At 39.3% G+C, this 27,281-nt stretch overlaps 1 protein-coding gene across 1 annotated transcript in view; it reads left to right on the forward strand.

Annotated features, from left to right (window-relative positions):
* Positions 1-27,281, forward strand: part of EIF2AK4 (eukaryotic translation initiation factor 2 alpha kinase 4) — a 62,016-nt gene that overhangs the window by 15,346 nt on the left and 19,389 nt on the right. The window contains exons 8-20 of the mRNA XM_081937289.1: positions 4,075-4,232; positions 5,325-5,860; positions 8,471-8,580; positions 9,100-9,257; positions 10,609-11,039; positions 11,903-11,972; positions 12,321-12,386; positions 13,415-13,537; positions 15,025-15,129; positions 17,466-17,526; positions 18,213-18,292; positions 18,996-19,097; positions 20,557-20,607. Of these exons, the coding sequence (XP_081793415.1) occupies positions 4,075-4,232; positions 5,325-5,860; positions 8,471-8,580; positions 9,100-9,257; positions 10,609-11,039; positions 11,903-11,972; positions 12,321-12,386; positions 13,415-13,537; positions 15,025-15,129; positions 17,466-17,526; positions 18,213-18,292; positions 18,996-19,097; positions 20,557-20,607 (2,051 nt within the window). The remainder of the gene's footprint in view (positions 1-4,074; positions 4,233-5,324; positions 5,861-8,470; positions 8,581-9,099; positions 9,258-10,608; positions 11,040-11,902; positions 11,973-12,320; positions 12,387-13,414; positions 13,538-15,024; positions 15,130-17,465; positions 17,527-18,212; positions 18,293-18,995; positions 19,098-20,556; positions 20,608-27,281) is intronic.

A 27,281-nucleotide genomic window follows, 5' to 3' on the forward strand; every position in this document is an offset into this window, starting at 1 on the left:
GTTCTTTCCAGCTTTCTCACAAAATACTCTTCCAAGTAGGTCAGGTTATGCAAACCGACTTAAAAGTTGTTAATAGCTATTTCAGCCGCCCCAGCTATCAGCAAGCAATTAGCTTTCATTTTCTTTAGGTTTTCAACTATAAATCAACGCCATTTTGAATCCTTTGTTCTTAATCCACGCCTCTCAAATTCAGCAGTAGCGTTCTTTTTTTAAAGGAACAGATGGGACTTCCGGTTTTTCCTTGAGCGTTGATGGCAAGCTTTCTCTGAGCTTGTCAGATCATTAGGCTGTAGAGGTGTTTTTTTAAGATCTTTAACGCCTTGGACGCTCGTAAATTCTTGGAATTCTTGGAATTTACGAGGGAGAGATTCAGCTGTCGGGTTGAGCCACTTGTAGCCCTCCGGAAGGATTTATAACCTCTGGAGTGCGGCAAGGAATGCCCCCCCTCGCAGTTGTTGCATTCTCTGGTCTTTTGATGTCCTCCGCTAATGTGGAGCCAGACGCCGGGATCAGCCTCAACTTCTAGCAACATCCCAGAAGGAAGAAAGACACTTGCAAGTAAGCTCCAAGTGGGGGAAAAATATTCATTTTTTATTTTTAAGCATCGTTAAATGTTACCAGCCAAATATTACATTTTTTCCAGTTCTGACATTGTGCTTTTATCATTGTTTGCAGCAAATTAGGTCAAACAGCTATGATTTTTCCACCAAATGGAATCTCCACTGGTTATGGAATAGCTGTGATATCAGATGCTTATGCAAGTAAAATCCTAGGGCAGTAATAATAATAATAATAATAATAATTTTATTTGTTAGCCGCAACCCTCTCCCGAAGGACTCGGGGCGGCGTACAATCAAAACAAATAAAATACAGATAAAGACAAGCATACATACATAAAAACAAAGACATATACATGTGCATGGAGGAGGTAGACTACTGAGTGAAAACAATTAAAAACAATTTAAAATCCCATTGAATAAAATTACCGAATTAAAAAACCCGTCAGGAGCGTTATGAAGTTATGGTTGAGCCAGGCTAGCTATTTGGAATAGGTGGGTCTTGAGCTTTACACAGAAGGAGCGGAGGTCAGTGGTGGTCCTAATATCCGGAGGGAGGTCATTCCACAGGGCTGGGCCCGCCACAGAGAAGGCTCTGCTCCTAGGCGCCGCCCCTCGGCACTGTCTAGTGGACGGCACCTGGAGAAGTCCCTCTCTGTGCGAGCGGATGGGTCGTAGGGATGTATGGGGCAGAATACGATCCCGCAGGTAACTAGGTCCTGAGCCATGGAGCACTTTAAAGATCGTAGTCAAGACCTTGAAACGCACCCGATAGACCACAGGAAGCCAGTGCAGCTCGCGCAGGAGAGGTGTCACATGGGAGTACCTAGTACTCCCCATAATCACCCGCGCGGCCGCATTCTGGACTAACTGCAGTCTCCGAGTGCATTTCAAGGGAAGCCCCATGTAGAGAGCGTTACAGTAGTCCAGGCGAGACGTCACCAGCGCATGAGTGACTGTGCGTAAGGCGTCCCAGTCCAATAGGGGGCGCAATTGGCGCACCAGGCAAACCTGGTGGAACGCCCCCCTGGCCACGGCTGTCACATGGTCATCCATGGACAGCCTGGCATCCAGGAGGACGCCCAAATTGCGCGCCCGCTCCACGGGGGCGAGTTGAATGCCCCCAATGGCCAGAGATGGGATTAACTGGTTGAACCGGGGAGCCGGAACCCACAGCCACTCCGTCTTGGAAGGGTTGAGCTTGAGTCGGTTGTCATCCATCCAGACCCGTACGGCTTCCACACACCGGGACATCACTTCGACGGCCTCGTTGGGGTGGTTCGGGGTGGAAATGTACAGCTGAGTATCATCAGCGTACAGATGATATCCCACCCCGAAACCACGGATGATCTCGCCCAGCGGCTTCATGTATGTGTTGAACAGGAGTGGCGAGAGGACCGACCCCTGTGGCACCCCACAAGTAAGGGGGCTTAGGGTCGACCTCTGCTCCCCTGCCAACACACGTTGCGTCCGGCCAGAAAGGTAGGAGCCGAACCACCGCAAAACGGTGCCCCGGACCCCCAACCCCTCCAGTCGGTGCAACAGGATACCATGGTCGATGGTATCAAAAGCCGCCGAGAGGTCTAATAGGACCAGGATAGAGGAACATCCCCTATCTCTGGCCCTCCAGAGATCATCTACCAACGCGACCAAGGCCGTCTCAGTGCTGTGCCCGGGGCGAAAGCCGGACTGGCGCGGGTCTAGATAATCATTCTCCTCCAGATGTCGTGGGAACTGAGAAGCCACCACACTCTCTACAACCTTCGCCAGAAAGGGAAGGTTGGAGACAGGACGATAATTGGCCAGCTCCGTAGGGTCCAGGGAAGGCTTCTTGAGCAAGGGTCTCACCACCGCCTCTTTCAAGGCGGCCGGAAGAGACCCCTCACCCAGCGAAGCGTTCACTAGGCCCAGGAGCCAGTCGCGTGTAACCTCCCAGGATGCCAGTACAAGCCAGGAGGGACACGGGTCCAGTAAACATGTGGTAGGTCGCAGTCGTCCACGCAATCTGTCCAAATCCTCGATGACAACCAAGTCAAACTCCTCCCAGAAAGGTTTCTCAAGACTCGCCACGGACGTCTCCACTGGGCTGCTGAAGGGGACCCAATCCTTCCGGATTTGAGCGACTTTATCCTACAGATATTTCCCACATTCCTCTGCCCTACCCTGTAAAGGGGCGTCCTGCGGCCTCTGAAACAAGAGGGAGCGGGACACCCGAAACAGGGCGGCAGGGCGGTTCTCTGCGGATGCAATGAGAGCGGCGCAATATTGGCGTTTGGCCGTTCTCAATGCCACTAGGTACGTCCTTAAATGGGATCGTACCTGTGCTCGGTCAAATTCGGATCGGGAGGATCTCCATTAGCCAGTGATGGCTAATCTTTTTTGGATCGTGTGCTAAAAGCAGGGGGAACACAGGGGGGGTCGTATGTGGGCGTACCCACACCCATAATGCTATGCACGTGACCCCAGCGTGCATGCACGTGCGATGTCCCCCCCGCCTGCGCATGCATGTGCGACCAACAGCCCCCCTCTTTTGGCACACTTTTCACCCTCCCCAGGCTCCAGAGGCTTTCTAGGAGCCTGGGAGGGTGAAAATAGCCTCCCCCCCACACAGAGGGCCCTCCAGAGGCTTCAGGAGCTTCCCTGAAGCCCCGGAAAGCAAAAATCCGACCCTACGGGCAAACCAGAAGTTCAGGAAGTTCAGTAGGGCTGTTTTTTGCCCTACAGACTCTTCAGGAGGCTTCACTGAAGGCTTCGAAGGGCGAAAAACAGCCCTACAGCTGAACCGGAAGTGACTTCCAGATTGCTCATAGGGCCGTTTTCCGCCCTTTGGAGCCTTCAGGAAAGCCTCCAAAAGGCTCCAGAGGGCAAAAAACAGCCCTAGGAACAAACCGAAGTCAGTTCCTGAATTTCCAGTTTGTCCATAGGGCCGGTTTTTCACGTTCTGGAGGCTTCAAGGAAGTCTCTGGCAGGTGAAAAACGGCCTTAAAAGAAGGCCAAAGTCAGCTGGCCAGCACACACAAGCGTGCTGGAGCTAACAGGGGAACGCCTCGTGTGCCCTAACAAAGAGCTCCGTGTGTCACCTGTGTCACGCGTGCCATAGGTTCGCCATCACAGTCCTAGGGTGTGGCTAAAGCTGCACTGGTCATTCTGCTGAAGCAACAAGTTGCTACTGAATTTGAATAATAATATGATGGCTTTTATGGTAGTAGTGATTGTGAGAATGTTTGTCTATCATGAATGTGTGGTCTATTTGGGCAATTGTGAATTTCAACATCTTTTGATCATTTCCCCTTCCATATGAAAGATAATCAAACACTGCAGGTTTTTTCCACCAAAAATATTGACAATTTTTTATTAATTTTGAATGCAACCTTACCTCACCCCAGTGTGTCTAAAACAATGACAACAAAAAGGGAGATGACATACCAAATGGAAGTAATGTCTAATTTAATATGAACTTGGAATCTATAGAATATTTGCATTAATAACCGATATCTTTATCTACCTTCATCTAAAGGCAAAGATGAAGAACTTGGTAAATCAATCTACAATGCTTTAGATATTTGTTCTGGCAACTTTGTCCAAGTGCATGAGTGGGTACTTCAGTGGCAAAAGAAAATGGGGAAATTTCTCACGACTCAAGAAAAGGAAAAGGTTGAAAAGTGTAAAAAACAGGTAATCATTCTTTTGTGTGTGTGTTTTATTATTGCTACTTGAAAATTATAACTGGACATCAGGCACTTGAGATGTGCTATATAACAAAGAACTGAATATCAGTAATAAATGTGAAACTCTTCCTGGGTACTTTGGAACAGAACATATATACATACATACATATTTTTGTAGAAATTGTTTGTTAAGGATTTATTAAATGCACAAAGAAAATATTTTTTCTCCAATCTGCGGTCCTATAGATGCCATGATTCTGTGAAAATTCAGAGCACAAGTAAAAGACATTGGATTGAGCAGGTTAACATAAATTTCCAGTATAAATCTGTAGGCATGTTATTTTAATCATTAGGATTTTGCATGCTATGAAAATGATTCAAAAGCAGTGTTTTGCACACATGCAAATGTGTGTGCATGCTATCTCTCTGCTATTCATTAAGAGTGGTCTGGCTTCCAGGTCAGTATGCTTCAAGAAATCAACTCATTAATTCAAACTCTTTCAAAGATGCCATGCTTGCTTCCTCTGAATAATTTGGGTAGCTTGCACCAGTGGTGGGATTCAAATTTTTTACTACCAGTTCTGTGGGCGTGGCTTAGTGGGCGTGGCGTGGCTTGGTGGGCATGGCAGGATACTGTAAAATCTGCATTCCCTTCCCACTCGGAAGATTACTGCAAAATCCCCATTCCCTCCCAATCAGCTGGGATTCGGGAGGCAGAGAATAGATGGGGGCGGGGCCAATCAGAGGTGGCATTTACCAGTTTTCCAAACTACTCAAAATTTCCGGTTCTCCAGAACTGGTCAGAACTTGCTGAATACCACCTCTGGCTTGCACAGCCCTAAAGGTCAGCCCCATAATCCTTTCTTTCCATGATTCAGTTCTTAATGAAACGTTCTGTATAAAAACAGAAAAATAATAGTTTGGACACATGATTAAAAGCTTACAAATGTCTTTTATCTAGCTTCAACTCAGTTGACTAGGGTTCAGTTGACGGATTCAGTTGACCAGAGTTCAATGCTTTGTACGAAAAATATCTTAAGAGTAAGCCTATTTTTTCCATAATTCAATACTAATTGAAATGTTTGTTTCCTTTCAACAGATACAGGGAGCAGAAACAGAATTCAATTCTCTGATGAAATTAAACCATCCTAACATAATACAATACCTATCTATGACCTTTAAAGAGCACAGTGACTCAATTGTAGTACACATATTGGTGGAACACATCAATGGATCTAACCTTTCTATGTACTTGGACAGAGACATCCCGCTTCCCATTGATAAGTTGCGCCATTACACAACTCAGCTTTTGTCAGCTCTTGACTATTTACATAGTAATTCAGTGGTCCACAAAGTTTTGAGTGCATCCAGCATTCTGGTAGATACTGAAGGAAACATCAAGATGACTGACTACAGTATTTCCAAACGTTTAGCAGAAATCTGTAAGGAGGATGTTTTTGAGCAAACCAAAGTCCGATTTAGTGAAGATGCCTTACCCAACAAACCAGGGAAAAAAGGAGACGTATGGAGATTGGGTTTGATGTTGCTTGCTCTCAGCCAAGGATGGCTAACCAAGGAATATCCAATCACAATTCCAAGTGATTTGCCTGATGATTTTCAAGACTTTTTGAAAAAGTATGTAAATAGCCCATAACGTTTAACCATTATTGAACATAATAATGCATAATTATAATTAAGGATACAGGTGGGAATCTTAACAATTTAAATAATTTAATAATTGCTCTTCGTGATTTTAACATGATTCAAGGATTACAAACCAAGATAATTATTTAGGTGTGAAAGTGGAATTTATGCATACAGGAATATGGCGGGTTTTGTTTTTTTTTGAAGTTTTTCCCCTATTAGCTGAAGACAATAAAAAGCATGCATTACTCTAAAATCAAATGTTGGTAAATAATTAAAAGTATTTTTACACCTTATATTGATTTTATAATGCTGTGTTAACTAACTTGGGTGGGTTGTTGTTAGATTTGGTTCTATACTTCTGGATTTTTTTTTCTGTTCTTTTTTTTAAAAAAATTATTGGCCGGCTACTTACCATATTTTTCAGAGTATAAGATGCACCTACCTTATGGGGAGGAAAATAATGGAAAAATATCTGCCTCTGCCTCCCAGCAATTTGCCTCCTTGCAACAAACAGCAAACAGTGCAGACAATATACACTGTTTGTAGTGTTACATTTCAGACTATACTTGTACAGATGCTGTTAAAATTGATGTGCTTTCTGGAAGTATAGTTATTTTCTGCTATTTAAAAGAAGATACAATAGCACTGGACCTCTTCAGATCAAGCATTTATTTTAAAAAACTTCTTCATTTTGTTACGCTGTCTAGAACAATATTAAAGCAGTCTTTTTTAAAAAAGTCTAATAATTTGAACACTCTATAGGCATTTATAGTTATTGACTTACCTCCTTGCAGCAAACAGCCTGATTACCACAAGAAAAAAAATCTGCCTCTGCCTCCCAGCAATTTGCCTCGTGGAGAGCCCCCGTTTTGCTTCAAGGAGGTAAATTGCTAGGAGGCAGAGGCCAAAGGGTTGGGGCCGGTGGATGGGTGGGGCTACATTCAGTGTATAAGACGCACCCGAATTTTCACCCTCTTTTGGGGGGGGAGGTGCGTCTTATACTCCAAAACATATGGTATCTAATTTTCTTTATTTACATTTCTTTATTTTGGATAATTTTTCCTCTATTTTTTCCCCTTGGAGAGATATAAGCTGTGCATATGTGCTTCAATACTTTGAGTTGTAGCCCAACATAATATTTCTGTTCGTTTTGTGAGACATAAAAGGCCTCAGGCACAGAGGAAGTATATTAGAAATAGAAAATAAATAGAAAACTGTAAATCCTAAACTTTTATGGGTGTACTCAATTCAAGAAGATACTTCACAGTTGTTTTGCATGCCTAATTTTACTTTGACTGTGTATCAGATAATTATGACTAGGGATTTTAATCAAATTTTAGGTCCTTTATTAGACCAGAATACTATCCACCTTTTTTTGTAGATAAAAAATATTGCAAACATATGCTGCAGTTTATTTTGGAGTATATAGTTCAGCTTTTAAGTCTTTTGTGATAATACACTTTTTTAGTTGGACGTAAGAGGGTTTTTGATTTAGAATGTGTTTTGGTATCTTGAACTTTAACTAAATGAATTAATACATATAATATTGGGATTTAAGATCACATCCCAACTACTAGAACAAATAGTGATTCTTTTTTTCCTGCATGGTATTTATCAGGTACATCTGATTAATGTTTTAATGTTTCATATTGTTGCTTTTATTGATTGTAAGTAACATAAAGTTGCCACTAGGTTGAAATGTGTGATATAAAAGTTTAATAAATAAATATCAGGATCAGTGTGTAAATTCATAGCAATCAACGTATGTTGTGGATTTTGTGTAATTTTTGTCCATCTCCTCACACCCTCTTCTGTTCAGGAAGGAGAATTATTTTATCCAGTGGTTTCTGTTCTGCTGACAGAAAACTATACACAAAACCTGGGATTTTTGAAATGCTAAAATGTGAATATCTGAATAAAGTTATGTCATTTGGCGTTATTATCTAACTTTATTTTTTTAGGATGTTGATACCTAATTCTTCTCGTGATAAATTGCATATTTCTGTATTAGGAGAAATTGATTAAAGAAAACATTTTGCTTCCTACTTAGCGATTTTCCTTCAGAAAGATCTGAGATTCTGTCTCCCAAGATTTCAACCCTTGAAGAGCCCAAGGCTATAGAAGGCTATTTGGGTAGTCCTCAACTTATGACCACAATTGAGCCTGAAATTTCTGTTGTTAAGTGAGACATTTGTTAAATGAGTTTTGCCCTATTTTACAACATTTCTTGCCACAGTTTTTAAGTGAATCACTGCAGTTGTTAAGCTAGTAACCCAGTGGTTAAGTGAATCTGGCTTTCCCATTGTCAGAAAGTTGTAAAAGGTGATCACATGTCCCTGGGACATAGCAACCGTCATAAGTATGAATCAGTTGCAAAGCATTTGAATTGTGATCACAAGACCATGGGGATGCTGCAAAAGTTGTAACTCTGAAAAATGGTCAGTGCTGTTGTAACTTTAAACAGTCACTAATGAACTGTTGTAAGTCGAGGACTATAAATACTTAAGTTTTGCAGCTTTAATTGCAAAAATGTCAAAGATTTATATAGTTACAACCTAAATAGCAATGTTAACCTCTATCTGTCTGGATCGCATTCAGGTGTGTTTGCTTGGAAGATAAAGAAAGATGGAGTCCTCAACAGCTACTACAGCATTGTTTTGTTAATCCACCACTAGTAAAAGCACCCACATTGGAAGAAAGCCCAGATGGTAAATATTTCAATGTTTCTAATGTGCCAGCCTTTTAGGTAAACATGTAACCGTGTTTTTAAAATGCATGGCATATATCTTTAGATTGTGTTAAGAGAGCTGCCTATCTAAATATAAAATGCATGTCAAGAATATTGAGGTGGTTTTCTTGTTTTTGGTAGAGGTTTATTTAAAGATTTTGTTTGAGAGAATTTCAGATGTGCAATATCATAATTTCTAACACCAGTTGGAATCAAGAGACAATAAAATAATTCTAAGCCATTATTTATGCCTGAATGGTCACAAAATGTTCCTATCTTATATTTTTCAGAGTTCTGGGCTTCCCTTAGGCTTGAAAGCTGAATGGGTGATTTTGAGGCACCTGCCAATACAATTTTGTAATGATCAGCACTTTAGATTGCAATCCAGGAGAGGCTTTAATCTCCCACACTGAGGGTCACACCAGCTTTTGTTAGTTTTAAATATCAGGTTGTGTACAAATCATCTCCCTTTCTATTATATATTTTTTTAAAATTTCAGATTCATCAGCAATAGATGATATCGAAACTGTTATTTCTAGCAGTCAGATTGGCGGTGATGTTCACGTCACAGAAACACAGAGGCAACTTTCACGTTATTACAATGAATTTGAAGAACTACAGTTGCTTGGAAAAGGAGCTTTTGGAGCAGTCATCAAGGTAAAGCAGTGTTCAGTGTGAAACAAATTTTACTCTGTAGAATCGCTTTGACTTATATGTGTAAGTGTGGTGGCGCAGTGTTTTGAATGCAGTACTGCAGGCTACTTCTGCTGACTACCAGCTGCCTGCAGTTTGGCAGTTCGATTCTCACTAGGCTCCAGGTTGACTCAGCCTTCCATCCTAGGACAGTAAAATGGGGACCCAGATTGTTGGGGGTGATATGCTGATTCTAAACCTGCATATAGAGGGCTATAAAATATTGTGAAGCGGTATGTAAGTCTAAACGCTATTGCTGTTGCTAAATAAAACACAGATTGTGTAACAAATGCTGACCTTATCCATTTGTGCAAAGAATAAAGAGAAAAAAATAGAATTTATTTTTTTGGGGGAAAAATAAGCGGGTGGCCAGAAGGAATTGTTTTTATATGATTTCCATCAGTGGTGGGATTCATTTTTTTTTACTACCGGTTCTGTGACCGTGATTTGGTGGGCATAGCTTGGCTTGGTGGGTGTGGCAGCGGAAAGATACTGCAAAATCCCCATTCCCTCCCCACTCCAGGGCAAGGATACTGTAAAATCTCCATTTCAATCTCACTCCAGGGCAAGGATACTGTAAAATTTCCATTTCAATCTCACTCCAGGGCAAGGATACTGTAAAATCTCCATTCCCACCCCACTCCAGGGCAAGGATACTGTAAAATTTCCATTTCAACCCCACTCCAGGGCAAGGATACTGTACAATCTCCATTTCCACCCCCACTCCCCCAGGACAAGGATACTGTAAAATCTCCATTTCAATCTCACTCCAGGGCAAGGATACTGTACAATCTCCATTCCACCCCACTCCAGGACAAGGATACTGTACAATCTCCATTTCCACCCCCACTCCCCCAGGACAAGGATACTGTAAAATTTCCATTTCAATCTCACTCCAGGGCAACAATACTGTACAATCTCCATTTCTACCCCAGTCCAGGGCAAGAATACTGTAAAGTCTCCATTTCCACCCCACTCCAGTGTAAGAACACTATAAAATCTACATTTTCATCCCACTCCAGGGCAAGGATACTGTAAAATCCCCATTCCCTCCCCACCCCACTAACCTGCTTTCCAGCTCTGTTCTCCTGTGCAGGGCAACAAAGGAAGGCCCAGGCAATCAGCTGGGAGTCCAATCAGCTGGGACTTGGGAGGCAGCGAATAGATGCAGGCGGGGCCAGTCAGAAATAGTATTTGCCTGCTCTGAACTACACAAAATTTCCGCTACCGGTTCACTAGAACTGGTCAGAACTGGCTGAATACCACCTCTGATCTCCATTGAAACATCTGTCTTATAACATTTTTCAATGGGCAGGTCCAAAACAAACTAGATGGCTGCTGTTATGCTGTGAAGCGAATTCGTATAAATCCCACAAGCAAGCAGTTTCGAAGAATCAAAGGGGAAGTAACGCTTTTGTCACGACTAAACCATGAGAACATTGTGCGATATTACAACGCCTGGATAGAGAAATATGAGGGTCCTCTGCTTAACAGTTCTGCATCAGAAAGCACCGAAGAAAAGAAAGTAGCTGAGAAGCTGGCTGAGAACGGGAAAGGTGAGCAGGCGTTTGTAGATGACATAGAAGCAAACGCCCCTCCTCCTATCCTGACCAGTTCGGTGGAGTGGAGCACCTCTTGTGAAAGATCATCCAGTGCCAGGTTCAGCGGAGCTGATCAGGAATCCAGTGATGATGAAGATGACGACGACGACGAGGAAGGGGAAGGAGTCTTTTCGCAGTCTTTCTTGTAAGTAGGAACATTTTGTTTCTCTGCTTTCCTTTTGCTTGTTTACCATTAATTGATTAGGTCAGTGATGGCGAACCTTTTTTGGCTCTCGTGCCAAAAGCGGGGTGAACACAGGGAGGGTCGTGTATGGGTGTGCCACACCCATAATGCAATGCGTGACCCCCCCAGCCCGCATCAGAGCATGACCAGCACTCCCCCCCCCCCATTTTTTGCATGCCTTTTTCGCCCTCCCCAGGCTCCAGAGGCTTTATAGGAGCTTGGGGAGGGTGAAAACAGCCTCCACCCCACGCCCCCCCTGAGGCCCTCCAGAGGCTTCCCTGTAGCCTCCGGAGCGCAAAAAACCGACCCTACGGGCAAGCCGGAAGTTCAGAAATGGACTTCCGGTTTGCTCGCAGGGCGAGTTTTAGTCCTCCGGAGCCTTCAGGGACCTTCAGGAGTTTTCCCTGAAGGCTCCGGAGGACGAAAAATGACCCTACGAGCAAACCGGAAGTCCATTTCTGAACTTCCAGAGGACAAAAACCGGCCCTACGGACAAACCCTACGGAAGTGGAAGATAAACCACCTTTTAGGATTTTTGCCTGTGAGATGCGATAGTCTTTATTGTCATCTTTTATTTTAATATGATTATACATGGCATTTAATTAAATAGGTCAGATCTATTCTAGTGTACTGGATAATTAAAACAATAACAACTCATAATTAAATTAATAAATGAAACTAGAATTAAGTATCACATCAATAGAGTAATTTTTGAACCTGGTGAATTACCATTAAACATACCTCTGTGGAACATGTGAGGAAAAAATTAAAAAGCACCTTCGGCAAAGATTTCGATATTTAAAAGCTCTTGTTTCTTGATTTAGGCCAGTAGCAGATTCTGAAAGTGATATCATTTTTGATCATGAAGAAGACAATAGTAGAAATCAGATGATGGTAAATATTCTATTGAAAATACATCTTTAAGCATCCTCTTTCAAATCTGTGGATTCATAGTCTGATAATGAAAAGCTCTACAGCATGTATTGTGATATGATTCTGCTTACAGTTAAAAGCCACAGTAATGTTGCTATTTGCTTTATTGATAAGAGTATTTGTACCCAGCATCATGTTGTGATGTTGGATAGTAGAATACAAATAAAACAGGTTCATTTGGCATTTCAGCACATAAGAATGCTGTTTTTAAATGAAAGAAATGTTTCCTGTGGATTTATGGACTGATTAAATATATGTAGTGAAGAATTAGGTTTGCTTATATTGTACTTCTGTATTTTTGTGATCTAGGATGAAGACTACAAGGAAAAAGACAAAACATCAATGATTCAGACTGTGCACCATCTTTATATTCAGGTTGGAAATTATCATTTGGTACAGCCAGAATAAATGTATTCAGAATAAAATGAACATTTTCTGTTTCTGAGATAAAAATAATGTTATAGTCAGTATCCGGTATCATCAGAAACCATCTAAGAAATCAGTGAGATGTAATTTTTTCAGCCTTACAAGTTTTAGAAGCAAACAATTTATGATTTCAGAGCATGCTTAAAACAACAAAATTTCTCAACTCAAGCCCAGCTCCTAATAACTACATGGAAACATGCATGTTGTTTTCAATATGAACATGAGATGTTGTGCTGGGATGTGTTTTGATTACTCAGTTTGGACCTTACTACTGTGGGATATTCAACTCTAGGTTAAAGTTTTGTGATTTCCTGATGTGTCTCCCCTCCATATATTCCATTAGCTTCTTAAGGTCAACCAGATACTGCCCTCTGCTGCTGGAAAAGAACATGTCTACCTGTTGCATCTGATTGAGAAATAATTCACATGCAGAACAGGTTTTAAAAGCTTTGGCTGATCTTTAAAACAAACCACTTTGTATTATATTTGCTTCATCCCATTGCAGGAAATATTCAAAATTGATGTGTCTGGGTTAATCAAATACAGTGTATCTTTGAAAACAGTAATGGCTACCATTACTGGGTGTTATACACCCTTAGAATTGATCAAACAATATAAGTATGCAGAAGCATTCTTATGAATCATGTAAATTTCTTTCTTCTTAGCATAACAAGGTGAAAAGACATTGATTTTTTTAAAGGGCTTATTTTTTCCAGTCAGACAGCTAAGCAAATGAAATTCAGGCAAACAAACCTATAGTTTTCCTTCTTTGTCTCCTTCTGTTGTCTGTCCTCAAAAAAAGGATTAAATTTAGCCAGTCAGAATACATATCTTTAAATAAATTTCTTTTAAAAGAGAAGCCTCCAGTATTTGAATGATTAATCACCCCAAATCTGGGTTGTAGAAGAGTAACAGTTATACATGTGATGATCTTCCCAGATGTTTTCAAATTTTTCCCCTTAATTTTGCATTTAAAGATGGAATATTGTGAAAAGAGCACATTACGAGATACCATTGATCAAGGTTTATACCAAGATACCAATCGTCTTTGGAGACTTTTCCGGGAAATATTGGATGGTTTAGCTTATATCCATGAAAAGGTCAGTGATGATCATGTCAAGCCCATGCACATATCTTGTACTTTATTGGATTTTAGTTAATTATTTACCAAAACTTTATTCTGGCCTTGATAAAGGCAGGGAAAGTTTCAATTATTACATTGCTATCCAGTTTTCATTTGTGCTTCCCAGTATATCTGACTCAGAAGCCATAGCTTTAAGCCTCAGCAAAACTCCTTATCTATTTCAACAATCCAAAACAATATACGTTTGCTTTTGCCAGCAAGATAACCATCTGACTAACCACCTGATGTATCTCCTTAGTCAGAAATAGGTAACCTGTTAAATCCTTTGCTAATCTGATGTCCTTCCTGGTTGTACCAACAAAACTTGGCACATTTTGCTATATGTAGCTTTATTTTGAATTAACCATGTAATATTAGATTTTATGGGATATTATAAAACCCTTTCTTAATTCTTTTTTTTAATTGTTTATTTAATATTCTGGGCATGCTTATGATGATGCTACTGGCTGAGCTAGTAAAGCTATGGACAATATAATAGAATGGGACAGGTTTTAACTGATTTTCCTCTCCTTTCCCATCCCCTTGGAAAATAAGTGATTCTGGGAAGATACACACCGTTTCAAGCAAGTGTTATTTTGCAGCGTAAAGCTTCAGTGCCAATTCTGTGTGCACAGTTGGTCTCTCCAAAACCTCCAGGCTAGATAGGTTATTGTTCATATCCCAAGTTTGGGATATTATTGATTTGCTATTAATACCATTGCGATATAACTTTTCTTTATCCATGTTCCCCATGTTCTAACATTTTCTGGGTATTTAGTTATCTCTGGCTGGTTTGCAATATTACTTTTATTGCAATAATATTGAATCGAAGTTGTGCACATATATCTTTGAAATCACTTTGTGTGCTACTGTTAATAATGAAATCATAAACAGTCATGGTTATATTAGATGGTTTTAGGAGGAGGTATCTTTAAATCAGTTTTTGACTCCTGGTGACTTACCTAGACTAGTTGCTGCAGTTTTCTTAAGATTGCTTCTTAAGGCTGAGAGAGAGTGACTTGCCAAGTTCACCCAGCTGGCTTTGTATTTAAGACCAGACTAGAACTCACAGTCTCTCAGTTTTTAACTTGTTGCCTTAACCACAGCAAACTGGCTTTCAGTAGTATTAGTGCTATATTTACTAGTATATAGTAGTAGTTTTTAGACTACAAATCCTACCAAGGAGGCTCACAAGTAGCATTAACAATAATAAAAGTATTTATAACATATGCTATAATATTCTAGGCAGTTTTCAAAGACGGTGCCCATATAATCATCATCATCTTATCATCTTGATCATGACTTCTGATAATCATCATCCAATATAGAAATGTAAACAAAGTTTGCCCCACTGCTCTTAAAGGCTGAGATGATTCAGGCTTGAGCGTCCAATCTTATATTCTGTTTGAGGTGTGATTCATATACACACTGTTTCATATCAAACTTTATTTGGTTTTATTAAAGGGAATGATTCACCGAGATCTGAAACCTGTCAACATTTTTTTAGATTCAGAAGATCATGTGAAAATTGGTGACTTTGGTTTGGCAACAGATCACCCAGCAAATACAGTAAGTGTTTATAAGAAGAGGTGAATGCTGTAATATATAATTTATGATATATTATTTATAGAACAAGGCAGTGTTTTAATTTTAGCTTATATATTTAATAAATACATCTTCAGGAAATATATTAATTCGTATACTGTGCATCTGAGGTGGTATTCTGCCAGTTTGCACCAGTTTAGGAGAACCATTAGTGGCGGCAGTGCAAGGCTCCGCCCACCCATCCAGATGTCATCACGGACACATGCCCAGACATGCTCCCACTACCGAACCAGTAGTTAAGATAAGAGGCTACCATTACTTCTGTGCATCATATTATGGTTTACATACTTGTCAACATCATATTTGTATCCTCACTGACTCGTTCAGGATCCAGCTAATAAGTTCCATAACTGAATAGGGACTGAAATCTAATGCATTGCCATTTGCATACATTTTCAAACAATGCTGTTTTTGCCACAAAAGTAAAAAATAACAAAAAAAAAAGCTTCTTCCAACATGTTAAAAACAAGAAAAAAGTTAAGGAAACAATTGGTCCATTGCCTGGAGAAAGTGGCAAGAAGATGACAAGCAACAGGGAGAAAGCAGAATTATTTAACCCATGTTTCGCATCTGTCTTTACACAAAGGGATAAAACAATCCAACCTATCAAAAACAGCACCACAAAAATCAGATTAGGAACACAAGTTGAAATAGGGAAGAAAATGGTAAGTGAGCACCTGTCTACCCTAGACGAGTTCAAATCACCAGGACCGGATGGATTATACCCCAGGGTTCTGAAGGAACTGGCAGACAAGATCTCAGAACCACTAAACTATATCTTTCAGCGATCCTGGAGCACCGGGGATCTGCTAGAGGACTGGAAAAGAGCTGATGTGGTTCCCATTTTCAAAAAAGGAAAAAAAAAAAAGATCCAGGAAACTACAGACCTATCAGCCTGACCTCAATACCAGGAAAGATTCTGGAAAAGATAATCAAGCAACGAATTAGCGAACACCTAGAAGTAAACAAAGTAATAGCCAAAAGCCAACGTGGGTTTGTCAAAAACAGATCATGCCAGACTAATCTTATTGCATTCTTCGACAATGTGACAAAATTAGTGGATCAGAGGAATGCCGTCGATATAGTTTACTTGGACTTCAGTAAGGCATTTGATAAGGTAGACCATAACCTACTACTAGATAAAGTAGAAGAATGTGGGTTAGACAGCATCACCACCAGATGGATTCGTAACTGGCTGACCAACCGCACTCAACATGTAGTCCTCAATGGAACTGCATCTACATGGAGGGAGGTATGCAGTGGAGTACCCCAAGGCTCTGTTTTTGGCCCAGTACTCTTCAACAACTTCATCAATGATTTGGATGAGGGAATAAATGGGGAACTCATCAAATTTGCAGATGACACCAAGCTGGCAGGAATAGCCAACACTCCAGAAGATAGGCTAAAGATACAGAAGGATCTTGACAAACTTGAACATTGGGCACTATCTAATAAAATGAAATTCAATGGTGAAAAGGTTCTACATTTAGGCAACAAAAACGAAATGCACAGGTACAGTATAGATGGTATCTTGCTCAATAGTAGTCACTGTGAAAGGGATCTTGGAGTCCTAGTGCACAACCATTTAATTATGAGCCAGCAGTGTGCAGCAGCTGCCAAAAAAGCCAACACAGTTCTAGGCTGCATCAACAGAGGGATAGAATCAAGATCACGTGAAGTGTTAATACCACTTTATAATGCCTTGGTAAGGCCCCACTTAGAATACTGCATTCCGTTTTGGTCACCACGATGTAGAAAAGATGTGGAGACTCTAGAAAGAGTGCAGAGAAGAGCAACAAAGATGATTAGGGGACTGGAGACTAAAACATATGAAGAACGGTCGCAGGAACTGGGTATGTCTAGTTTAATGAAAAGAAGGACTAGGGGAGACATGATAACAGTGTTCCAATATCTCAAGGGTTGCCACAAAGAAGAGGGAGTCCAACTATTCTCCAAAGCACCTGAGGATAGAACAAGAAGCAATGGGTGGAAACTAATTAAGGAGAGAAGCAACTTATTACTTATTACTGTCAGAAATTTCCTGACAGAAGAATTAATCAGTGGAACAGCTTGCCTCCAGAAGTTGTGAATGCCCCAACACTGGAAGTCTTTAAGAAGATGTTGGATAGCCATTTGTCTGAAACGGTATAGGGTTTCCTGCCTAGGCAGGGGGTTGAACTAGAAGACCTCCAAGGTCCCTTCCAACTCTGCTATTGTATTGTATTTTATTGCTTTCCAGCCATTATTCAGATTTAAGAGCGTGATCTATATAACTAGATATGGTGAATTTTCTTTTTCAGGTAAACTCTAAACCTGGAGAAGAAGTTTCCAACCAAAATGTGGTTGCAAATGATCCATTGGGTAGGTATAAAGCAGCATGTTTCCCTGCTTCTTTAAACATATAGTTTTGAAATGCAGATTGAAATGAATTTATATCTTTCCAATTACAGGATCAGGGATAGCATTTGTCCTTCAAATGCTAACCAAGCTTAATTTTTAAGCAACTTTATGTCGGTTGCTAGCAAGTGCCAATAATACCCTACCATTCAGGATTAGTTTTCATATTTGAACACTAAGAAAGGTTCATATTTATGACTTTATTTGTTCTAACAAATGTTTCTAGCATTCTGTTGTGAACAATAGCTGCTCCATTGTATACATTAGCAGTTTGAACCTCTCTTGTCTTTTTTTATTACCTTTTAGTCTGCTTCTGATCAAGGACTTTTCTTCAACATTTCCCTAATCATTTTCAATGAAGGATTGTGATCATAAAATAATTTACATAATATTGGTAAAAATACAGTGAATACCTGTAATATAAAGAGTTTCAGTTCAGAGCTCAGATTACAAAGCAAAGGAGATACAAAAAGTCTAATTCGGTAAAATATTTAGGCAAATATCTCTACTTGTATTCAAACTTGCAAACTGACTGTAGAATAATTGCATTTTCAAGCTATAATGTAAAATGTGTGAGTTACTTTCTAAGCATTTAAAATGCAGCAAAGCAGTTAATAAAGTTCAATAATTAAATCTTTGGTTTTTAATAGGAAACTTAACAGGAATGGTTGGCACTGCTCTTTATGTGAGTCCAGAAGTCCAAGGAAGTACTAGATCTACATACAATCAGGTAAAAATGTCCATAAGACTTACATTCTTATCAGGAAAATTGCCTCAGTGACATCATGTGAAATCCACAATGGAGGTTTTTGAATCCAGGTTTCTTGCTTAGATCCAAAGATTGCCATTTACTCTAATACAACACATTGGTTTTGCTTTACTGAAGTTCCCTGTACGTTTTATAGTGTGTGTCTCAATCTTGGCAACTCCCAGAATTTTTGGGGTTGAAAAGTCCACACCTCTTAAAGTTGTTAAGATTGAGAAACACTGATGTGTAGGCAGAAAAAGAGGATATAAGAAACAATAACAATTTTACCAACCTTTTATTATTGATAGGGGAAAGCCTTTAGAATGGCATTTGCTATAGTGTAGAAGTTTTAAAAGAGGATTGATTTTACATATTGACTATTTACATTTTTAGGCACACTTTTCTCTTGCCTAGTGAGATATTTGGATACTATATTTTGTTTACTTTAAACATTAGTATTATATAAAAGTATAATGGCGGCAATTGTACAGTGTCATTGTTATTTTCTCAACTGTCCTAGAATTCATTTTTCAGTCAGACGTTCTTTTCACTTTCCTTCACAATATTTTTTTTTTAAATGGGCCCACTATAAGATAAGCAATCTGATTAAGTAAGTTACCCGGACTGTTTAGATTCCAGATTCTATTTCTTGCAAGTATACTGACTACCAGTTTTCTTTTTCTAGAAAGTGGACCTCTTCAGCTTGGGTATAATATTCTTTGAGATGTCCTATCATCCAATGACTACTGCATCGGAAAGAATCTTTGTTCTCAGTCAGTTAAGGCTTGTATGTATACATTTCATTTATAATTTGTCTGGCAACAACTTATTAGCTCTCACACAACATGAATAAACGTGATGATACCTCCCGCCTACCAGACATCTGGAAACCAGCCCTAGTCAACAAACAAGCCCCACCCACCACCCAACACAAAACAACAACGGACACAAAGCCAGCACCAATCTACCAATCATGATACAACCACACAGCCAATCAATCCATTTACTGAAACAAAGCCAACACTCCACACCCACCCACCAAGATTTATAGAAAGACGGCAGCTCCAACCATGCTTTAAGCCAAAAACACCAGCCTGAAGATGGCAAGTGAGACCTCGCCGAAACGTTGCCAAGACAATCTCAATCTTACACAGAAAAACTCCCGAATACAACAAGACCAGCATATACAAGGTCCCACTCGCTTTATAGGATACTATAGGATAAAATAGTGACTTATATTCGGTTCTCCCATTTAATGTGTCTTCACTGTCACATGATCAAAATTGCAGTGATTAGTAGTTGTCATGCACTTATGATGATTACAGAATAGTGGGGTCACACGATCATTTGCTACCTTCCCAACTGGTTTCTGACAAGTAAAATCAATGGGGAAAGCTGGAGTCTGTTAACTACCATGTGATTCTACCAAAAACCTTGTTGCTTTGCTTAATGACCATGGGAAAAAAGTTCATAAAAGCAGGTGTGACTTTCTTAACAATTATTTTACTTAGCGATGGTAATTCTGGTCCCAATTCTGGTAGTAATTCAAGGACTACCTGTATTAGGACAAAGCATTAATAAGAGGTGTGTCATAAAATGTGACCTTAAATGGAGAATTTCTCTTTGGACTATTTAAGCTGCCACATCTTTTGCAAGGGACGCTTAGTTGCTTCATGCCTGTGCCTATATGGGCACAGTAGCTGGGCATGGATGTATGTATGGATATGGATGGAAACAGCTTTTGAAGCTGGCACTTGAACCTTCTGAAAGAGGTGGCAGCTTTAGCACTTTGAAGACAGTGCACTCCACTTCTCCACTCAATGAATTTTGTGAAACACTTCTTTCTTTCAAACACTTTGCTTATCTCTGGTTTACATTAACTCTGTAATAGTATAAAAAGATACAGGATTTACACCATAAAATTGCTCGTATTGTATTGTAGGGCACAGTAGAAAGGCAGGTGAGAAATTGGCTTACTTACCAGTCTGTTTTTCATATATATTTAAAATTATTTCATATATTTAATTTGGCACCTTCTAAATACGATTTCAACTTTCATAATGCCTAGCTAGTATGACTCTTGGATCTGCTGTCTGGGGACTAAAAAAATTGAGGTCTAACTCTCCTGAAAGTCATTAGGTTGGGGAAAAGCTACCCTACATAATTATAAATGGCAAAGATATTTTCATTTTGATACATATAACTTTTAAGGTGATCACATTATTCTAATGTGTTTTGTTTTTCAGCCATTTATTGAATTTCCCGAAGACTTTGATGAAGTGAAAAATGCAAAACAGGTATTCACTTTTTAAAAAAGTAATGGTTATATTGTGTGTTAACAATTTAATGTATTTGTTTATCAAATTTAGAGACTGCCCATCTCACTGCCAGAGCAACTCCTGGTGGTATCTGTTTCCTCCATTGAGATTAATGCTGGTCTGTTTCCTACTTAAATTTGAAAATAATGAATAATAATGAGGAGTCCTTGGTGCTCTCTGAGCTTAGTTGTTTGTTTATACCAGTTTCATCACCCAAAGTAAATAATATTGGATAAATAACAGTGATAGTCACTGATGATGTTACCTAATTTGGGTAATAAAACATCTGCAAGAAAACAGCCAAGCTCAGAGAGGAGCAAGGACCCCTCATTTCAAACCTGAGCTACAAATAATTTCCTTTATTGACAGTTAATAATATATAATCTATCTAGAGGAGATATCTAAATCTCCTAATATCTAGAGATCAACCCTGACTGCTCTTTAGAAGACCAGATCCTGAAGATGAAACTCAAATACTTTGGCCACCTAATGAGAAGGAAGGACTCACTGGAGAAGAGCCTAATGCTGGGAAAGATTTTTTAAAATAGATTTTACTTTTATTTTTAGACAAACATAAACAAACAAGACGTAATGTGGTGATGTTCCCGGCTACCCATGAAAGAGACTGGACACAAGGACTGTCCTAGAGATGAGTCGCCCAAGGCAAAGCCCGGCACACTCTATTTATTCAATACACATGAAAGTCTAAAGCACCAAAAGATAATTAGTTACACGTAAAAGTACACATAAGAAGTTAATTATCACCATTCAAAGAATCAAGGTTCCTTACAGACAATCCACATATCCTGTCAGACATGAGTACGTGACCAAGAGCACAACCAATTCAATCCCACAACTCCCCCTTTTTTTTTCCTTCACTTGCCATAAGCTCATCTTGGCTGCTTGAGTACATAATTGTCCTTTTTCCAGATACCATATTCCTACATACAGACATCAAAGATGGAATACATTGAATACAACAGCAAAACAGCACAAGGGCTACAACCACCATGATTCCAGTGGAAATTATGCTCCGAATCCAGGACCCATCAGGCAACCAGGACCACATGGCTCCCCATATGTATACGGCACCCGAACCGGTCCCTTGGAGCGGATTATTCTTGATCATATCTTCCATAACTTGCACTGTTTTAGTGATATTAGGTGAATTATCATGTATATACATACAGCAATGAGAATGAATTAAAGCACACACACCTCCCTTAGCAGCCAAAATAATATCAAGAGCATATCGATTTTGCAAAGTAACTTCTCTTATCTCTTTCAATTCCTGATTAATAAGTTTAACACTTAATATGGTTTCATTAAACATGGCAACAGTCCAATTATTCAAAATATGCAAATCTCTATAATTCATAGCAACTCCTAATGGAGGTAAAATTGCTCGACTGAATTGTGTGTCTAAATTACCCCCCAAAGAAAGAGGAGATTCGATGTTATCCCTTTTGTTGCGAAGTCGAGTGTTAGGTAATTTATCAATAGCATAAACCACAGGAATCACCAAGCCAAAAGTACAAATTCCTTTCCAGTCCTTAGGGAGTTGACGATATCCTTCGTTTCCGCACAGGAGCCACATGCCATTTGGCACGGCAACTTTTCCAGACGAGTTAGCTATGGTGATTAAGGTTTCTATAAAGCTACAAGCCCAATATTCGGTCACTGTCATATTCTCATTACTTTCGTAGATCGTGGAGCCCTTTGTACTTCCGCTTTTGGCAGTCAACTGATTCATTATAGCAGAACATCTCTGAGAGGAACTCCAAATATGAGTCTTATTACAGTGGGACCAATTCCCCATGCTGATGGCATTAGAAAACAACCCAAATGATTGGAAACAAATAGAAGCACTCTCTCTCAATTTTAAATGAACCTTAGCTGATATACTATATGTGTCCTCAAACTCAGGCATAAAGGTTTTCCACCCACTAAAATTAAAAGGCAACCCATGTAATGTTAACCCTCCCCTTGCATCCCCAGGCATATGCATACAAATCCAACAATTTGTAAGATTCAACTTTTTAGCAGTCTTAGCAACATCCTTTACGAAATTATTATTGTTCCAAAGATCATCTCCAAGGTCTCCTGCTTTGCCAATATATTGTTCAATGGTTGGCTTCAGGTTATTGGCTTCAGGTAAACATTCACATCACTGGACAGCTGTTTTGGCAAGATTGTATTGGCCACTGTGCTGTCTGTAAAGTCATCTTGGTCATCTCTGGAACTGGATTTGGGAACTGGTACGACAATATTTTTGGCTGGACAAGCATCACATGCTAGAATCCACAAAGATCTGTAGAAGCAAGCACAGCATGTCCTCGTCCCCCTCGCGGGGGAGGCAAACAAACTTTTTTAAATCTATTATGTTACCTATGCCAAATTAGCCAAATTGGGGTACACCAAATTGTTAGGTACCCAAAATCCCTCCTTTTTTATTTGTTTGAGAAGACAGTCCCTAAGGACCAATTAAGGAAAAAAATCCCAAAATTAAAATAATGTTTCAATTAATACAAGATTACAAAAAGCCAATAAAAAATAGGCCAGGCCATTATCAGTCTTTAAAAAGAAAAGTTTGCCCAAAGCAGTAAAGGCTGAAAAAAGGTGAGAAAAAAACATGATTAGCTGTTCCTTCTCAATAAAATGTGGCCAAAAAAATAATAATAATAGATAAATGGATTGACTTCTAAGGAGCCAAAAAAGAAACATAGGTGACATCCATTTGCCATAGTGATTAAAGGCCAAATCATGGGGATTAAGTTCCGTTTCCCCAGAGGGGGATGCCCCAAAACACTAGGGGCAAGATGAAACAATTTGCTTGACCTGGTTGAGTGGCATATGGCAAAATTGCGCCAGTCCCCAGGCATTTTGATGAAAAAATTATCAAAAAAAATCTGAAGAAAAAACATAGTTAAAAAAATTACCTAGAAAATTAAAAATAAGTTGACACACATAATAAAAGTCAGAAATATAGTTTAAAAGTTTGTTAAAAAAGATGTGAAAAGTTAAAATAGCAACAGACAATTTTTAGTGTTGCAAGAACAACGGTATTGCGAGGTAGGAAAAGAAGTCTTTAAACACGCAAGCCAAAGAACTTCAGGCAAATGATAAGAAAGACAGACCACATAGTCAGTTAAAGCACACTGAAGAAAGAAACTGTTCTGAAAACAAAATTAAAAATCAGATTTTGGAATAGGAAAAATAATATTAATTAAATCAGTCCAATTTCTACAACAAACCCAAGGTTATTAATTCAACAACTGCCTAAAAAATAATAATGGCAAGACATTTTAAAACGGAGTCTTTTTATCTTAAAAATATGAAAAGAATAAGCTGACAAGTTACGCAAACCACAAATGGAATGCTCAAAATCTCATTAATCATTTCAACTGTGGCAAGGGCACGAAAAAGGAAACCCAAACAAAGGTTCCCCAATAGCTACCATAAATTAATTAGCAAAATACCTCCGTGTGCATTTAAACAAAGAAAAATTTGGAGCAAAAAAATTGTAACATTTCATGCAGTTATTTTTACTGGAACAATCTGCAATTCATACAATACAATACAATACAATAACAGAGTTGGAAGGGACCCTGGAGGTCCTCTAGTCCAACCCCCCTGCCTAGGCAGGAAACCCTATACCATTTCAGACAAATAACCATTCAACATCCTCTCAAAGACCTCCAGTGTTGGGGCATTCACAACCCCTGGAGGCAAGCCGTTCTATTGACCAACTGCTCTTAGAGGCATTCACAGGTATCACTGGGGCGTTTCATACACACACTCATGGTAAAAATGAGCAGACACTCATTCTCCCTGCCTTTCCTACTTCCCTCCAAAGAATGACCCAGAAGGAAGATTGGGGGGGGGGGGGGAGAAATTCACACAGGCAATCACGTGGATCTCTGGATCCATTCACTTATCACTCCCTGGGGCATGGGGGACACATACTCACATTCATACTGCAATCAGACCTTCATGCTTGCTCATGCCAAACAATCATAGGTATTTCAGGAAACTTTTTTCACAAGCCACCAAGCTTCATTTTCTTTTATTAGAGGATCTCACCCTCCCTTCAGGTTTTGAAATGATAACACACATGCATGCACACACATTCCATTAAACAACTTTGTAACTTACTGTTTCTTTATATGAAAAGGAATCAAACTACATTCATACCAACATTTACCATCAACATACTCACATTTGCACTGCAATCATTAATTTCACCTACAAAAATCCCATTTCATTCTTTCTTCATGCAAGGCAGTTATTACAATTACTTCAGGGAGCTGTACATAAGCCAATGAGCTCCATTTTCTATTATTAAAGGATCTCAACTTCCCTCCAGGTCTGGAAATGATCACACACACACACACATGGCCAGAAAATCAGCAAATTTGTTGACAAAATCTAAATCAAAACTGTCTTCTGGAAGCCAAGTTTCTAATTTAGGACCAATCGAGTAGGTTGGCCAGATAAATGTGCAGAGGTTCTTTTTTACTCAGGTTGAAGGCAAACCTTTAGTAGGAATTTCCTTCATTTCATACATGCACACACAAGGCAACACTCTCCTCCTTCCCCCTAAAAGGAAAAAAAATCTATACTCACCTGAAGAGTACAATCTTCTAGGGCTGAAAGACAGGAGAACAAGGTTCCCTCCCCCACAGAAAAGGCATTGTTGGAGGATTAGAGGTAAAGGAGCGTGGGGGGGGGGGGGGGAGAGATAGCTTGCAGACAGAGTTTGAAAAATAAAACCTCAGTTACTAAACAGATAAACATTATGGGAATATCACAGATGAGAAATGGAGTCTGGATTCACATGCTTCAGGAAAGAAATGAACAGGTAAAATCATTTAGACACACAATAAAGGCAAGGATGAAACTTTTTTAACTGCCAGGAAATCTCTTCCCAGCTCCAAGCCATTTCTCTCCTTAATCAGTTTTATTTCTTTCTCTTTCAACTGACCTGCTTTCCCATTAAGCTGAAAATAAAAGTAATTTCGCCTAGATATCTCCCTTATCTCCTTGACGTGTTCTAACAGAACTGTTGAGAGATCACCACTCATACTCACGTAGAATCAGAGTCGACCCGCGACAACCTGATGGAGCTCTGGTCCAAGTCCTGGCGAAAGTAGAGTGGAAGGCGGACGCATTGGGAGGAATCCCGTTGGATTTTCCCTTTCCAATCACGTCGGGGTCACCACTTGTGATGATGTTCCCAGCTACCCATGAAAGAGACTGGACACAAGGACTGTCCTAGAGATGAGTCGCCCAGGGCAAAGCCCGGCACACTCTATTTATTCAATACACATGAAAGTCTAAAGCACCAAAAGATAATTAGTTACACGTAAAAGTACACATAAGAAGTTAATTATCACCATTCAAAGAATCAAGGTTCCTTACAGACAATCCACATATCCTGTCAGACATGAGTACGTGACCAAGAGCACAACCAATTCAATCCCACAACGTAAAACATAAAACCATCTTTCATCACATACAGTGTGCCGTTTGGTTACAGGGTTTTTGTGCATCCCTTCCATAGTCATCACTTGCAATTTATATGAATTCACATATTATCAAATCCAATATATTTATATACATTATTATCATTGTACCTTATTTGTTTGACTATCACTATTTTTTCCTTCACTTTCAATGAACTATGCTAAATATTGGGATCATTTATATTATAACAATTCATTACATCATGTTCAATCTATCCAATAATAATGTATATTTATATTATATTCAATGTCATTCTATATTTTTGTATTGGTAACATTCTCTAGTATCTTTCATTTCCATGTTTTTTTATCTAACCATTGATAAAATAAATCCTACATCTTATAAAATTGTTTATCTTCTTGTTCTCTAATTTCAAATGTCAATTTACTCATTTCTCCACATTCTATTATTTTGTAAATAACTTCCTCCTGCGTTGGTATTTTCTCATTTTTCCAATTTTTAGCAAATACAATTCTAGCTGCCGTTAACACATTTACATTCAAATATTTCAATTCTCCATTGTATGTTTCCGGCATAATTCCCAATAGAAAGATTTCTGGTTTAAAGTCTATATGTTTTTGTGTCACTTTTTCCAACCAGGTGTGGATTTTAGTCCATATGTTTTAGCTTCTATGCAAGTCCACCACATATGGTAATATGAACCCGGTATCTGATGACATTTCCAACATTTTTCTGATTTATTCTTGAACATTCTTGCTATTCTCATCGGGGATAAGTGCCACCTATAAAACATCTTATACAAATTTTCTTTATATGCTGTTGACTTTGTCATTTTATAATTTTGAGACCACAATTTCTGCCAATTCTCTAAATCAATTCCATGTCCAAAGTTTTTTCCCCAAGCAATCATAGATTCTTTAACTTGTTCTTCTTCTAGCTTATCTTCTAATAAATATCCATATAGTTTTTCAATTACTCAGTCATTTTATCATGGAAACCTTCCATTTTAAGATCCTTGTTGTATCTGGAATGTATTTGCACATATGAAAACCAGTTCATCTTTATACCCTGATGTTCCAGTTCTTGCATTGATTTAAGTTCACCCTTTGCATTCAATATTTCACCATATCTAACTGTTTGTTCCTTTTTGTATGTTATTGGATATG

This window comes from Natrix helvetica (assembly GCF_964273705.1).
Source record: "Natrix helvetica genome assembly, chromosome: 1".
Lineage (NCBI taxonomy): Eukaryota > Metazoa > Chordata > Lepidosauria > Squamata > Natricidae > Natrix > Natrix helvetica.